This window comes from Eptatretus burgeri, chromosome 3, assembly GCF_056783735.1.
Source record: "Eptatretus burgeri isolate ZD-2024b chromosome 3, Ebu_testis_v1, whole genome shotgun sequence".
Taxonomy (NCBI): Eukaryota; Metazoa; Chordata; class Myxini; order Myxiniformes; family Myxinidae; genus Eptatretus; species Eptatretus burgeri.
Window position 1 is genome coordinate 58,193,138 of NC_140963.1, and position 16,344 is coordinate 58,209,481.

The following is a 16,344-nucleotide window of genomic DNA, read 5'->3' on the forward strand; positions in this document are numbered from 1 at the left end:
TTCCATTCCAAATGTAACTTTATATACAAACCTCGTATTTTAAAAATTGAATCATAAAAAAAACACATCTCTGAAGTCTAAATAACTCACTCATTTTTGGGGGGTCTTTTTGTTGCAGCATACTCATTATAGAGCCTTCTGTAGTTTTGAAGTACTGCCAAAGCAGTTTCTTGGCAAGGGTTATACTGGTGGGTTTGCCATTGCCTTTACAGCATTGTTTGTCTGTTCTCTATCCTCTGAAAATTCTAAGCATCATGCAAGGAAGCAGCACGGACCATTTTAAAAATGTTTGGTATGACTTGGCCGGGGTTCGAACCGTGGACCTCCCAAACTCAGAGCGGACACTCCAACCATTACACCACCGAGTCTGGTAATTCACTCATTACAAGCATCTAAACAAATCACTCACTCTTCATCTCCAATTTTAAACTCAAAGTGGAAGGTGCAACATTCCTGAGAAACTACAAATAAATATGAGATGACACCAACCAATATTTGCAGCGAAGGGGGCTGAACGGAAATGTAGATGGGGTTAATGGTCGTCGTCTTTATGTTCTTTACACCTTGCAAATCGACATCCAGGATGCAGATGCGATTTTGTTCCTGAACAGCTTTCACGGCCCATTTGCTGTAGAAAAAGAAAACCAGAGGAAAAAAAATACTCATTTGTACCTTATCATTACAAAAACAGAGTTTTGATTCCCCTTCGAACAAATAACCTGTTAATGATTCAATTACAAGATGGTTTAATGATTCTTTAGATTCAATTACAGAATATCAACCACAATGTCATTTATAGCACAAATCAAAGAAAAGTGTTGTGCTCACTGTGTGCCCCTAGGGTTTTCTCAAAAACCTTCATCCTAACACTGGTATATCCAGTGAAGGATCAAATGGCAATCTCCTTACAGGAGTGCAAGGCCAAACATATCTTCATCTTCAGTCAACGAAGTTAACCAAGTGCTACGATGAAACTGACATGGAGGCAAGTTCGTACAAACACCTTGCATCTCTCTACAAAAAGGGGAGAAAGGGGAGTCATAAATAACTTTGTGGAAAGAAAGAAAGAAAAATGGCTTCAAAATGTGCTCTGCATGTCAACACCATTGGCGCATGGAAATATACATTTTAAGTGACTAAAACCTGCAAAGTGAAGTCTTATTTTCCATCATTTTTTCCAACTGTCAAAAGCAAAAATCACCTTTTTATGGTTGCCCATTAACATTTAAAAAGATAGATTTACATTCAAAAGATAGGTCTGTGTTTAAAAGGTCCGTAATATCAGCTTATCCGTCCAGAAAATGTTTAACTGGTTCCCAAAAAAACATTGCAGCATGCATGGTCGGCCAATCATCTCCTCGACTTCCTTAATCTTTACCTTTCTCATCAAACTTTTTTTTTTAACTTCAGTACATTTTCCTTATTATTTTAGTCTTTGACCATGTAAGATTCTATAAAACAAAAACTGGGGCTATAGGAAAGATTAAAGTCAAGAAAATACTCAGAATTGGCCAGTCTTGCAAAAGGTTATACAAAGTGATGAACGCTACTGTTGAGGTAACTGCAGGCGCATCATGGGAGGGGAGGGATGGGGAGGGCAAGCAAAGAAAACACTGAAAATAAAACACATCTTTATTGAATAGAAACCTGTGACGGCAAAATGTGAACCTGCGTTAGACAATAAACAAAGACTATACAAATACTATACAAAAAAACAAAGACTATACAATAAACAAAGGGATTTTGATTTCGATCTGCAGGTTTAATCCACCTTGAGCATCAACATTAGTTGTTCTTCAGTGGCATAGCTGCACCCACAGCATGTGATGTAAACAGTAGCAATGTGCTGCATATGAAAGGAAGGATTAGCTATTCCTCAGGTGCAATTTCAACTTATTTCTCACCTAGTTCCATAAAGATTTCCTGAGAATTCGGCATGCTCAAGAAATTCTCCTGCTTTGATGCACCTCTCCATCTTGTCCCGCATCACAAAGTGATAATCTGCACATGCAGCAAGTGAGTTAAGCAGATTGCAGTAAGTAGGTCATGGCTAGTTAAAGGATATAAAAATAGCAGAGGTATACCTGTGCCATCAACTTCGCCTGGTCTTGGCTTTCGGGTGGTATCTGTCAAAACAAAAGGACACTATTCTGAAACAAGAATACAATTCCCACTCTTTGCATCCGTTAATTTCCAGCATATACGATAACGAATGTGCTGATGTGTAAAACGCTAAATCCACAATCAGTTCGACCTCACCAAGGCCAACGAATACCTCTCGCATCTCATGCTACACGTGTTAATTTGTACAAGTGTGCCATCTCAAAAACATCCAATGACATTCTATCTTATAATCCTGATTTTAAGGAAAATGTGTTGCCATGTCCAATGTTATATTTTGAAGAGACAGCAATTGTTTCTCGATCATACTTTTGCGTCTGTGGCGGGGGGGGGGGGGGGGTTAGATGTTAATATAAAACAGGTTAGAACGTATAGTGTAGCATGGTCTGTGTGAGTAGATAGCCATCTCGATGTAGAAGTAAGGAAATATCAGCTTAAGAATTGTCTTGTTTGTATGTACACCATAAAGGGGGTGATGGTGGTATTAATTAGTGAGGGATTATGGTAAACAAAACTGTGTGTTTAACCTCTACGTCAACCTCTACCGGGGTCGCTGGGAGACTTGGCACGACAAATGAGGGGGCGGAGCTATGAACACCTCCCAAGGGGAGGAGCAATGGATCATCTGGGAGGGGTGGAGTGCTGCCCTGAAAAAGGGGGGGGGCAGAGCATTGCTGAGGGTGAGAAGAGGAAGCAACCAAATCGGAAGATGGAAATCTGAGGCGAGGACGACTGGAGGAAAACAGCGGATGGGTGTGTGTGAGAGAGGTGCGTCGAGTACGGAGGAGAAAATAAAAGTCTGAGAACCGTCGCCATCTGAAGAAGAAGAGGAGAGTTTTCAGGAGGTCGTCCTGCTTGCCTGCTTCTGCCTGCCTGTGCCTGTTCGGTCGCCTCTGCCCTTTCGTCGCACCTGCCCTGCCCCGTCCCTGGATCCTGACATGTGCCATCACCACCTGTTCGTCTCCCCATCGTCTGCTTGACTCATCTCCCTGCTCCTCGTCCCTCATCACCTGCTCGTCCCTGCTGCCCCAGAGCTGAGTTCCCCCGGTTTTGTCCCCTTCCCGTCTGTGACTGAGTCCAGAGTGTGGCGCCAAGTTGCTTTAGATATATTTTAGCTCATTGTACATAATTATTCATTCTCGATTCGGTATTTTCCCTTTCTTCCCAATCCCAACCCGCAGTGGTCTCCTCTGTCACGATTACATCATCCCAAGTTATTTTTATTATTGCGGTTCAGGAAATAAGCCCATTGGGTTTAAAAGCTTTGAGGTTTCTCGTGTCTCTCTTCATGACCCGCATGTGCACTGTCCGCCATTAATTCGGAACGCCTCCTCAGTTGAGCCGCTCGGGACATCGCGGAACTTTAACCTTCCGCCATGACGAGCTCAACATTAGTTGAGCCGTCGATGTTACAATGCAATAATCATATCACCAGTATGTTCTCCACTTGACACATTGAGTTTTAAATATTGAAATATTATTTAATCATTCTTGACCAATTAAAATGAATTTATGCATCTCAATTTCATTTTCCGTGCCAAGTGTTACTTGCACACTTTGGATGGGAGATGAAAAATACAATCCATGGAGTGAACTCTCGTGGCACGAGGCTCATGTGCCACCCCTTCGTGTTTGATCAAATTGATCTTTTTGGAATCAAGCGAAAGTTTAAATTAAAAACTTACAGATCAAGTCACACTTTTGACTCCTCTAAGCACCTTCTGTATTATATGTAGTACTGTGCACAGAATTCAGGATTGACTTTGAACAAAATCTGTTAATTGAAAATGTTTCATGCAACTTGAAAGAGGTGGATGAAAATATTTTTTTGTCCACACAAAATGCATTTGCTATTCCATCAAAGTACAATTTATTTGAAAAAGCACAACAGATGAACACAAATCTCACCTTGATGAATGAGTTTAAAAATGCACACCGACTGACTAAAACAGTAAAATAAGAAAGCATCTCAAAATGCAAAGCCCATCCGCGTCAACTTTGTACTCAAACTAAATTTGATTATAACAAAAGCTAAAAATAAAATTTTTTTATTAATGATTGTTCTCCATATTCTCATAATAAAGGTTTGCTGAAAATTTGATGTCAAAAGCTCAAATGGTAAGAAAGTTATGCCCTGGAAAAATAAAACACACACACACACACACGCACGCAGAGGTACTTGGTTGAAAAAAGTTAACGTGTAATACTGGTTTGGCTACCACCAAATGGCATTTGTGGCCTACGTTAGCACAATTTGTGTGGACAGACAGACAGACAAATATATGGACCAAAATGCAGTACCTTCTCTGGCGAGCAATGTTCACATTGGTGATTTTCTTGCTTATTATCCATTCATGCCACCTGGAATATGGAGCTTCTTCTGAACTTTTTCCACTTCCGTTGGTCTTGGGCTCACATTCCAGTTATATTCCAGATGATCTTAATTCCTTTCATTTCCTTCTCCATGGCATGTCACCAGGTCTCTCTCGGTTGTCCAACTTTTCTCTTCCCATCAGGTGCCCAGCATGTTGCTCTTATCGGTACATCTTGATCCTCCATACCCAACATGAGACCAATCCCTCACAACTTGAGTAATTTTGATCTCTTCTATGTTTTTCCTCCCTGTTAACCTTTCAAAAGTTATTGTTGTATTACTAAATATTACAAAACTAAAAATACAATAACTGTTGTATAAAAAATATACCCATCAGAGATGGGGAATCCCCCGCCATTTAAAAATAATTGAAATCAGATAAGTGTTTTTCCATTTATTACAAAAAACTTTTTTCAAGATGGCTGCCCCTGTCGGCCATCTTGGATCCGGCCACACCCAAAATCAATAGGGTTCTTCCTTTTCAGGTGGTACATGTGACCCAAATTTCAATTCGATATGGCGAACAGTTTATGAGTTATCGCACTCACAGCTATAAATGGTGACGCCCGGCCAGCCAGACGGACGGACGACCCGGGTGACAACAATATCCCCCTTCCGCCACGCGGCGGGGGATAAAAAGTTATTGTTGTAAATTACACTGCATTTGTATCCATTGTCGGTCCCTCTGTTGTCCTTACAAATTTATCTGGCATTCCATACAGTCTCAGTATCTTCCACATCACTTGGTGATGAGTTTTGACAATAACTTTTGGTGTCGAATGGTGATTCGAGTCCAAAAATAAATGCCATTTGTGAATCAGGATGGATCATGGATGTCCCATGTTGTTTGTATAGAAAGTTGAGGCTCGTTGAGGAGACAGAACATATAATTTTTTGCGACAAAATGAGCAATCCTGTCACTTTACTGTGTCAAATTAATTATTACTTACAAAATCTTTAGATTTCGTAAGTATATTGATGACTTCCGTCATCTGTTTGTGTGTGTGTTTGTTTGTAGGCACGATAACTCGAGAACGGAAGAAGCTACCAATGTCAAATTACACCACGTGATTTAGGAGGGTGATGGCTAGTGCTGATTAGATTTTGGTCAAAATCGGTCAAAGGTCAAGGTCACAGTGAGGTCAAACATTCGATTTTTTGATGGTTTGGTACAGAATCATCGTAGAAACTTCTGGTTTGCGTCGCTACCTTCTCGAGAAACAGCTTTTATTAGACAAGGTCAGAGGTCAAGTTGACGATTCCGTAAGTACCAGTCCATGATTGCTTGTTATTTACGAAATCTAAAGATTTCGTAAGTATATTGATGACTTCCGTCGTGTGTGTGTGTGCGTGTGTGTGTGTGTGTGTGTGTGTGTGTGTGTCTGTGCGTGTGTGTGTGTGTGTGTGTGTGTGTGTGTGTGTGTGTGTGTGTGTGTGTGTGTGTGTGTGTGTGTGTGTGTGTGTGTGTGTGCGCATGATAACTCGAGAACGGAAGAAGCTACCAATGTCAAATTACACCACGTGATTCAGGAGGGTGATGGCTAGCGCTGATTAGATGTTGGTCAAAATCGGTCAAAGGTCAAGGTCACAGTGAGGTCAAACATAATTCCATAAATTCATGTGGAGAAATGAAGTATTTTTGCTTCGGTTGACGTTACGAGTTAGTTTTAACTTCGATTTTAATTTTGTCTTCGGTTTTTGCGATGGCTTAGGACGCTTAAAACTCGGTTGTCGAAATTCTGGTAAAAAAATTGGATGTTTTGGAGACATTTTAAGATTGTATAAAAAATATTTCACTCGCTGCGTCATGGCCATCACGTGGTGCAGCGCGCTCGAGCAGAGGCGTTGTTGAGTCACGTAAAGGTTTTGCGTGTGCGCGCTGACGGTGTTTTGGATAAAGATGGTGTTTAAAAGTCATTTTTTATCCCAATAAAGGTTATCTTCGCATGCCTGACTCGCTAAGCCGTCGGATTATGTAAAGATTGTTGGTGGATGGCCGAATATTACGGTTTTGTGACCTTGATAAAATAATATTAAATAATTGCGTGGAGAAGGAGATTTCTGCTTCGGTCGACGTTACGATTTTTGATGGTTTGTTGCAGAATCATCGTAGAAACTTCTGATTTGCGTCGCTACCTTCTCTAGAGACAGCTTTTATTAGACAAGGTCAGAGGTCAAGTTGACGATTTCGTAAGTACCAGTCTATGACTGCTTGTTTATTCAGTCAGTGTCAGTGTCAGTGTCTCTCTCTATCTCTCTATCTCTCTATCTCTCTATCTCTCTATCTCTCTATCTCTCTATCTCTCTATCTCTCTATCTCTCTATCTCTCTATCTCTCTATCTCTCTATCTCTCTCTTGGTACTGTACTCTTTGCAGAGCATTGGTGCTGCTGAAGCAGATTCCTGAGCAAGGGTTATGCTGTGTGGTTTGCCATTGCCTTCCCAGCAGTCGTTAGGGTAGGAATATGGAATTTAGCCATGTTGCCGGTGATAGGTCACCCATTATTTACAAAGGATAATGTGGGGTCTTTAACGTCCATCAACTAATGCCAGCAGACGGGACGTCCGTTTAACGTCCATCCATGGGACGGCAAACACATTGATGAATCACTCTGCCTGTGAAACACCGGGATGACAGTTTATAGCTGGGTCGGGATTCCAACCAAGGCGAGACAGCTTAGATGCAAGTGTGCGTACCTCTATGACACTGTTCCTTATTGCTCGGCCCGCGAGCCCTTGGCAGCCCCTGGTGGCCTAAAGTGCAGCCCCTGACATGTGGCCGATAATACACAAATGTGAAAACACCACATCATAACCTGCCATAAATGCTATCAAAATGACCCAATGGTTTCAAATAAGTTCCAACGCGAAGCATAAAAGCAACAAAACTACATCAGGATATGGTTGCAGTACACAAACACTTACGCTTGCATCTCAGTTAACCACACGAAGAGGAGTACATGGGGGGGGGGGGGGTAATAGCAGCCATTACAGAGTCCTGCAGGTGGTGTGGCAGCTCTCACACTGATGTCTTATCAGCATAAATGGCCCCTCTCTAAAAATTAGAGAAGATCACTGCTCTTTGCCATCCTGCCAGCATATACCGTCACAGGTTGCTGCAAAATATATCGTGTCCGATCGGGCAAACAACGAAGATCCCAACAAGCTCAAATATCGTTTGAAATGGCCAATTACATACGTAAACCAGTGTCTATCCACTCCAATTTATAAGCTCAACCACCCCCTCCCCCTACTCCACTTTTACATCAGAAATACAAAGCAATCATCACATTCTCTGGGAATTATAATTTTTTGAAAAAAAAAATACCTGCACAGTAAATAGGCTGCGCAGATTTTCCGTTCATCACTAAAGCGTTGCTCGTGTTAGACATGCGGTGCCAGTTGGGTTTATTCATGGAAGGTAAGTGTGTGCCAGGTGGTGAATACCTTTCATTCTGATGCTGAATGATTAACTTTGTGAGCTCTGTGGGGTTTATATATTCAAGATTGAGGCTCATGGAAGAGTTGGGTGACAGAGGTATAAAGGCAATAAGCTGACTGGGGCAGTGGCAAAAGTTGCAAAAAATAAGCAAGGGAATGAACAAACAGGAAAAGAGAGAGGGTGGGGAGAGGGGGGGGGAATGGAAACACTGCAACTTGCAAGTAAGAGAGTTAGGCTAGTTGGTGTTAATGGGAGGAGAAATTATTGTGGGTAGGGATGGGGGTGGGGTGACATGAGATGGTGTTGCACTGCCAGTTTGAAGCCATTGAGGGAAGAGTGGGATTGAACACCCTGAGGAAGGTGACTCCACAAATAGAAGAAAAGAGGAACAAAATGATGGAGCTGTGCAGTAAGCCTGGATTTGGGGAATTTAACCAAGAGGGAGTTACAGGGAGAACGTATGCATCCCACGTTGATGGAGAGGGATGGAGGGAATTCCTGTTATTTTAATTATTATTCCTCAATTCTATGTTGAGCGGTTTGTTGGTTGAGTGGATAAGGCCTCGTCATGATGCGCTCAGTGGAAATTTCCATACCCTGCCACGGAGTGGTGACCTGTCTCGGATTAATTATATCCAAGGAAACATTCACAACTTGTCAAGAACACAGACTCAACCATCACCAACCACAATTCAATGTTGGCTTAATTTGGGCTGGCTAAGGGGACCGACCAAGTAAAACAAACCTCCTGTAAAATGTACATGTAAACCAGTGTCGACTTATTCAGGAGATTTTAAAATACCAGTTTTCCCTTTGATAAACAATGTGAATCGTAACTTTATAACTTGTCCTGAGTAAAACAATAAATTTTTGATATCTTCAAATGTAACTGTATGCCTGGTGTTTGGCTTAATGGCTTGGGTGGTGGGTAACTCAGATCCAGGGTCCTGAGCTCAAATCCTGCTTGGCTGTTAAATTAATACCAGGTGAGGTTGACTCAGCCTGTCATCCTTCTGAGTTTGGCAAAATGAGTCCCAGCTTGCTGGGATGATTGAGCCATTTGAGTATCCTGTGTCAGAGTGGCGACCCATTTCAGAATTGTGCCCAATAGCCCAGGAGACTGCTTTGGCAGCAACAACGCTCTGCACAGCGTATCGTCCCAATGGATTTGGATTCTTGGAAATGCAACTCAGTGTATGGCAGTTGTACAATTGTTTGACTGTAATTATATCTGCTCCACTGCTTTGACCTGGCAGAGAACACCTTTTGCTTCCAACCCATCCATCCGTGCCTCATGTCAACACCAAGATAAATCCACCAAAATAAATTTTTCTTTAAATACTCGGAGGACCATGAATGCGTGCCCTCACCAGACCATGTGTGTACATGTTCACCTTTAATCAAGCCTTGTCACTTCTTTTTGTGCATCCTCCTTGGACCTGACATTCAAATACAGCTGTAAGATGTCCTACGAGAATAGCAATTATGTCATCAATTTATTTTTCCAGGAAAGAAGGAACCCTTAGGGGTGCTTGACAGAGTGATCCTTTGTACTTGGAAGATAAAGTTGGGTTTGATCACAAATATTTTCTGGATTTCAAAAAAACAAATAAATCATGTAATAAACCATTATTCCATATTTAGTTTTCCTTTAATGCAGCAAATCACATTTAAAGGCGTATGCAGAAACAAATCACAATAAAGGACTTTTTTTTTTGGAATAAGAAACTAAATGTAGGTCAAATTCAAAGTTGTTCCCTTTATTAATTCAGACAATAGGATTAATGAAATGGGGGGGGGGGGGGGAAGTGGGTCAAAGTCAAAACTCAAAATTTCCAGCAGCTCAGAATGGGAAAACAAATCCAAGTTTCAAAAACCAATCATTGCATTAATTGGAGAAGAAATCAAGACATTTGCATAAAAAAGATGCCAGATTTATCGTAACACTTCCTCAATGAACCTGCAACGAGCTTCCTTTTTCAAATCATACACAAAAATGGAGACCAAGATCATCATGATTGTAAAACATTTCAAGATAAGTGAATTTGGAAAAAACACACACACACACACACACACACACACACACACACACACACACACACACACACACACACACACACACACACACACACACACACACACACACCCAGGAACGATGATACTAGTGGCTCCACGACCTGTCCTTTTTATAGACCCCGTGGTGTGGGGTGGGGGCGACGACCCGAAGCGGTGTCGTCACCCGAATCGGGCGCTCTGGTTGGACCCCGGCCACTGCGCGGCCCTTCCGTGATGGCCGGAAGCGGCTCCACTCCACATCCGGCAAGATGGTTCCAAGCTGCGGAATCATCTCGCTCCGAACCCCATGATATGAATTGCCTTGCATTGAACTCCGTGATATTAATCGCCTTACACCGAACACCATGCCGTGCCCCGGTGACCCGCGGTTGGTGCTGGTCAATGTGCCTGCTCCATGGTGCGCCACGCGGCCCAAGCGATCTGCCCGCCATCAAGCATGCCCCGTACATTGCGCGTGAGTCCGTCATTGGACACATGGTCAGCGCATGGGTCCGCCATTGTACATGTGGTCAGCGCGGGTCCGCCCGCCATCGAGCATGCCCCGTACAGTGTGCACGGGTCTGCCATTGGACACGTGGTCAGCACATGGGTCCGCCATTGTACACGTGGTCAGCACGCGGGTCCGCCCACCATTGAGCATGCCACGTACAGTGTGCGTGGGTCCACCATTGTACACGTGGTCAGCACGTGGGTCCGCCATTGTACACGTGGTCAGAGCATGGGTCCGCCATTGTACACGTGGTCAGCACGTGGGTCCGCCATTGTACACGTGGTCAGCACATGGGTCCACCATTGTACACGTGGTCAGCGTGTCGGTCCGCCCGCCATAGAGCATGTCATGTACAGTGCGTGCAGGTCCGCCATTAAGCACGTAACCATTTATCAAAGGCGATGTCGTGTGCACGGTGCCAACCCTGATCTGTGTCAGGGAATTGAGGGAAAGGATTGGATACAATTATTAGATGGAGATTTGTGTTTCAGATTGAAAAGGGGACAGATATATTTATTAATGGAGATTTTGAATGCTGACGAGTGCGCCGCGTGCATACTGTATGTTGTTAGCATTTGGTGTGTTGGTTGTGCCTCTGATCGCCTACACAGTGGACGGGGGGTCATTGTTGCGCTGCACGTGCTCCATGCAGCGCTGGCGTTTAGGCCTAAGTCACATTTGCTCTACGGCTTGGATACGGTGGCCGACGCCCTCTGAATTGACAGAAACGTGCGGCGGCCGCAGAGTTTCTGCGGTGGCCTCAGGGTGGCCCTACGCCATTTGGCTATCTTTTACAGGCCGTAGGGGTCGCCGTTAAATAATAACGCGGAGTTATAACTTTTTTCATTTCTACGTTCGCCGTAGCAATTCGACAAGCCGAAACAAAAGAACTGGTAAAAAAAAAAACCCACTCGTTACCGTCCGTCTGGCCGTGCGTTCGCCTTAGGGCCCCCCTGCGGTCACCTTGCGGGCACCTTGCGTCTGCCTTGAAAATTCTATGGTCGCCGCAGGAACGCCCTAAGGTCACCATGAGACATCAAATCAAAGACCATACGGCAACCCCACGTTTTCAGTCTCCACAATTTATAAATACGCCGTGCGGCTCCCCGAAAAATAAAAACATATGTGACTGTTACATTGTGTGACCGTGGAAATACTGCGGCCGCCGTATAATTGCTAGTGGCCGTAGATTTTGTAGACCCCATGGCCGCCGTGGCAAATGTGACTTAGGCCTTACCGTGGGCTTCTACTGCTGCCCTTGGTCTTCTGTGAGGAGGCATTCTTACGCGAAGGGCGCGACTGTGGTTTTTCCGATGGGTGTACGAGCGGAGTGCCTGCCAGCCTCGCGAGGACCCCTTGCTTGGATTTACCTCAGGAATAGCGAAAAAGAAAGAGTAGGAATGAAGTTCAGAGGTTTAATCAGACCCAACTATGAGATTTACACAATGCACTGTCCCGTTCAACCGACTCGACAAGAAGGAAGGGACTATCTGAACGTACATTAATGAAATAACTGACTGGGGGCCACTGTATGTTGGCTGCTATTGGCATTGGAGGGATGCGGTTTCCAGAACCGCAACAATATATATATATATATATATATATATATATATATATATATATATATATATATATATATATATATATATAGTGTTGTGGTTACCAGATTCGCAAACCACCATTCAGGTCCCTTAGGTGAGGTATCTCGGTAAGTACATGTGTAGTTAGGCCCGAACCCGTTGTCTAGTGGGAATACATGTCATTTATACGTGCTGCGACTCTTCAGGATAGCCGTTTTTCTTTTACTATCTTTATTTTGGACCAACCGCCATGATTACCACCACAACCACAACATCAACCACCAACCACAACACCGCTTCACCACAACCGCCACGACCTTCACGTCACACCTCGCAACCGTAGCATCGCCACCGTTCTTGCCCCGCTGTGGTTACCGGTGTTGGACTCGTGCAGGGCGCACGTTGAACAGCGTGTACAAAATCACGGATTTTGTGCTTCAAAAACGGATCAAAAACGACACACGCCCACTTTTTGCCGTCCAATCGGTGAGCGAGGGGCGATTTGGCCCCGCCTCCAGAACGATCGATATATGCAAATTTGTGGATCAAAAAGCCTTCACGCCCACTTTTTCTCGGGCCAATGGGGAGCGAGGTGAAAGGTCGAAGGGAGGGGGTCAAAGGCGAAGCTACAGGGGGATAAAAGGACGGTGTTCGTCAGTCAGAGTGTGTGGAAGTCTGGAGCCCGAAGCCTGCAGTAGCTGGAGAAGCTGAAGAGAGTCGCGAAGGGGAGAGTCGATCGGAGAGTCCAACGAGGAGAGCCCAAAGAGGAGTCCAGAGTCGGAGAGTCCAGAGGCGGAGAGGCGGCAGCGGCGAAGGCAGACGAGGGGGTGCTCGCGACGGTGCCGGGAGCTGCACGCCCGAGGAAGGCCGGCAGCGCAACCTGGCCGAGGTGGAGACGCACACCAGGGATAATAAAGATCCTCTATACCCCGAGCATCAGCAACCCCCTCCTGTTTCCCCCCGCGCTGAGATAGTGCGACCAAGGGGGCCCCTTTCCCACCCCCTGCCAGGCACTGTCCGCGAGGCCCGCGGAGTGAGGCGCCATCGCCGCTCCGCGTCTCATCACCAGACGGGTAGGCGCGACCCGGTCTCGGCCTCAGGCCCGCCTCATTCTTGGGGGTAATTCTTTTCCTTGGTTTTGGGTATGTGTTGTCGGCGCCGTCTGTGAAGTAGAATTGTATAAGTGTTGCCGTGTGCTCGGTAGTCGGTATTAGCTCTGCATTGTTTTCGCTTTTATATTTGCTTTTTGTGTAAATGGAATTGTGTTTTTTCTGTGTGCTTTTGGTGGAATTGTATTTGTGTGCTTCCCGTGTGCCGCGAATAAATGTGCTTTATTATTGAACTGTTCTCCCGCTTCGCTTCGTCTTTTTCTCTATTGAATCCCCATCTTGCTTCACGTAAAGGGTTGGTAGTGGGCTGAATACGCCCGATAATTAATCGAACCGTCGGGGTCGACGATAACACCGCTCGGTTATTCTGATAGTACGGAACGGGTCGCTTAAGTGGCCCGTGTCCGAAGTCGACCTGCGGCGAGGTGCGATCGCCCGGTCTACCCTCCGCGTGGGTACTTAGGTAGGTCGAATTTGGCGAGCAACCCTATCCCACGCGGGGGCTGATTGGCTCGATCGCGGTGAGACCGAAAGGTCCACCCGTGACTGGTTCCCGGCGTTAGTCCGAGAGGGTCACGACTGGATTGTCCGTCCGGTGGGCGACGTGCCGCGATTCGAGTTACGTGGCCGTTCGCACGCCGGCGGGCGCGAAATCCGTAACACTGGTGTCAGGTCGTGCGATACAAATTCATCGCCCTCCTCGCGGCACTGGTATCGGAGAACAGGAAAACGGGCTGTCCTGTCTCCGGCTAAATTCACGGGAATCGGTCCAGGGGTGAGAGAAGCGACCCCCGATTCCCTCCAAATTACGAGCGAGCAAATTAACCCTTCACGAGAAGCAAGATGGCGTCTCAAGGCGAGCGGGAGTCGGGGGTATTAGAAATGGATGTAGAATGTGTAGAATCCATGGCCCAGGATGAAATCCCCGTGCAGGAAATGTTGATTGTGCAGGAACACGGACTCGCCCAACTGAACCCAGAGCCCGAAATAGGAGCGGCAGCGGCCGCGGTGTATGACACCTCCCCCCCCCCCTCTCCACCAAGACCCTTCCCCAACCCCTGCCGAAACGGCTCACTTGAGTGCATCCGACATGGCCCAGCTATTCACCATGCTGGCACAAATGAATGCGGCAATGACAAATGAAATAAAAAACGAAATGAAAGACATGAACAAACAAATAAACGAAAAGATGGATACAAATACAAATGAAATGAAAAACGAAATGAACAAGCAAATAAACGGAATGGAAGCAAACATGAAGGAGGAAATGAAAAAGTTCCGGGGTGAGACGCAGAACATGGGCCGATGCCTGCAGGCGGGCATGAAGGCCGTGACAAAGGAAATAATAGTGGAGACAAGGGAGGTAAAGGGTGAAGAGTTGGCAGTGACGGTAGCCGGGAAGGGAACGATAGAGGAGAGACTGCACGGTGAGGACGGGGTAAGTGACACACACACAGAGGTAGTGGAGGATAATGGGGGTGAGCTGGCGGACTGGGTAGAGACCCAGTGCGAGCACCTGGATGGCCTCCTCCAGGAACGAGGGGAGGGAGTCTGCCCCCTTGAGGCGAGTCACGACCAGGTGAGTTCGGTCGTGCTTTGCGAGGTTGAGGGGACGGGTGCACGGCGAGCTTGGGGGGTATAGAGGCCCCGGAGACCCTTGTGGGGACACAAATCCCCAGTGTGGTTGTCCCTGTGTGTGTGGTGCAAGGTGTGAGTGCGTCCCCGTGTGTGGAAGCGACCCCGTGTGTGAGTGGTGTGGTGGCGATGGAGCCAGAGTACGTGCTTCCCAGCACGCCGTGCGTGGGTGAGGCACCGTGTGTGAGTGAGGCCGTGTGTGTGAGTGAAACGGCCAGTATGAGTGAGGCACCACGTGTGAGTGGTGTGGTGGCGATTGTGCCGGTGTACGTGCTTCCCAGCACACGGTGTATGGATGAGGCACCGCGGTTGAGTGCCCCCGCGTGTATGAGTGAGGGACGTTGTGTGGAAGAGACCGCGTGTGTGTGTGTCGCCGTGTGTATGAGTGAGGTACCGCGGGTGAGTGCCCCCGCGTGTATGAGTGAGGCACGGTGTGTGGATGAGGAACAGCGGTTGAGTGCCCTCGCGTGCGTGGGTGAGGCACCGCGGGTGAGTGCCCCCGCGCGAGTGAATGGAGCACCACGTGTGAGTAGTATGGTTTGTGTGAGTAGTGAGGCACGCGTGAGTGAACGGCCGTGTGCAAGGTCGCTGTGTGCCAGGGAGACCGTGTGTGTGAGAGAGCGGTATGAGAGGGAGATGTCGGTCGGCATGCGGGAGCACGCAGCCGCGTCTCCCCGTGTGAATGTGATGGAGTGGACTGTGTGCGTCGTGACACGCAGGTGTGCGTGGGTTGAATGGCGACGACGAAGGCGACATGAGAAGAAAGAAAGCCGAGTAGCGGCTGTAGCTATTTCGGGGACCGTGCCGGGTTCACCCAGCAGTGAGCACGCGGTTCGTGCTGTGCAACGCACGAGACCGCCACGTGCTCGCTTGCGAGAGTGAAGTCCCGGTCCGGAAACGCACGCGGTGGATTTGCCGATCCCGCGGACGGACAAAGTTTAGGCAGGTAAATGGATTTGGACCGGACGGGTTCTCCACGCGATCGTGTGTGTTCAGCTCCAACGGGCAAAGCACATGTGTTCGCGTGGGAAACCCCTCGAGACGTGGGGCTTGTGTTTTTTTTTTGCGCACGGTGACGTCATGGCTGCACGTGTGGTTGGAATCCGGCAGGAGGGGTATCTCTGCCGGATGGTCCCGTCCAAGGAGGGACGAGGAACACGTGCAGCTGCATGACGTTACGGGCAGGTGCAAAGTGCGCGAGCTCTGAGTTGCCGCGCAGGTGCTGCGCATGAAAAAAAAAAAGAAAAAGCAAGCCTCACTTTCGGGTGTACAGGATTCCTGGGCAAGGGGTGGAAGACCCCCTTACCTGGGCACAGGATGGAAACTAGTTAGGGGGAAGGGTTAGCTTAGCTAGACCGACTTCATGGGGCAGGGGTAAGTCCTCATGGAGTCCGTGGAATGGATTAGTTAGAGGGATTGTAGCCAGATTTAGGTTGGGAAATAAAATGATTTATTTGAGACAGAGACAGACTGTGAATGTGTAGAGGGGACGTAGTTTAGCTACGTAGTGTTAAATG

At 46.7% G+C, this 16,344-nt stretch overlaps 1 protein-coding gene and 1 long non-coding RNA gene across 5 annotated transcripts in view; one reads left to right on the forward strand and one right to left on the reverse strand.

Annotated features, from left to right (window-relative positions):
- Nucleotides 1–9,559, forward strand: part of LOC147029985 (uncharacterized) — a 29,647-nt gene extending 20,088 nt beyond the window's left edge. The window contains exons 3-4 of the long non-coding RNA XR_015056166.1: nt 6,598–6,685; nt 9,194–9,559. This is a non-coding gene — a long non-coding RNA (uncharacterized LOC147029985). The remainder of the gene's footprint in view (nt 1–6,597; nt 6,686–9,193) is intronic.
- The window catches only part of GUK1 (guanylate kinase 1), a 46,701-nt gene that overhangs the window by 9,013 nt on the left and 21,344 nt on the right, over nt 1–16,344 (reverse strand). For 3 of the 4 annotated variants that reach the window (XM_085873564.1, XM_085873565.1, XM_085873563.1), the window contains 3 exons: nt 2,085–2,126; nt 1,905–2,001; nt 490–628 (listed from right to left, as the gene is read on the reverse strand). In XM_085873564.1, coding sequence (XP_085729690.1) covers nt 490–628; nt 1,905–2,001; nt 2,085–2,126 — 278 coding nt within the window. Of the gene's footprint in view, nt 1–489; nt 629–1,904; nt 2,002–2,084; nt 2,127–11,740; nt 12,065–16,344 lie in introns of those variants that run through there. The other variant, XM_085873566.1, reaches the window with a different exon arrangement.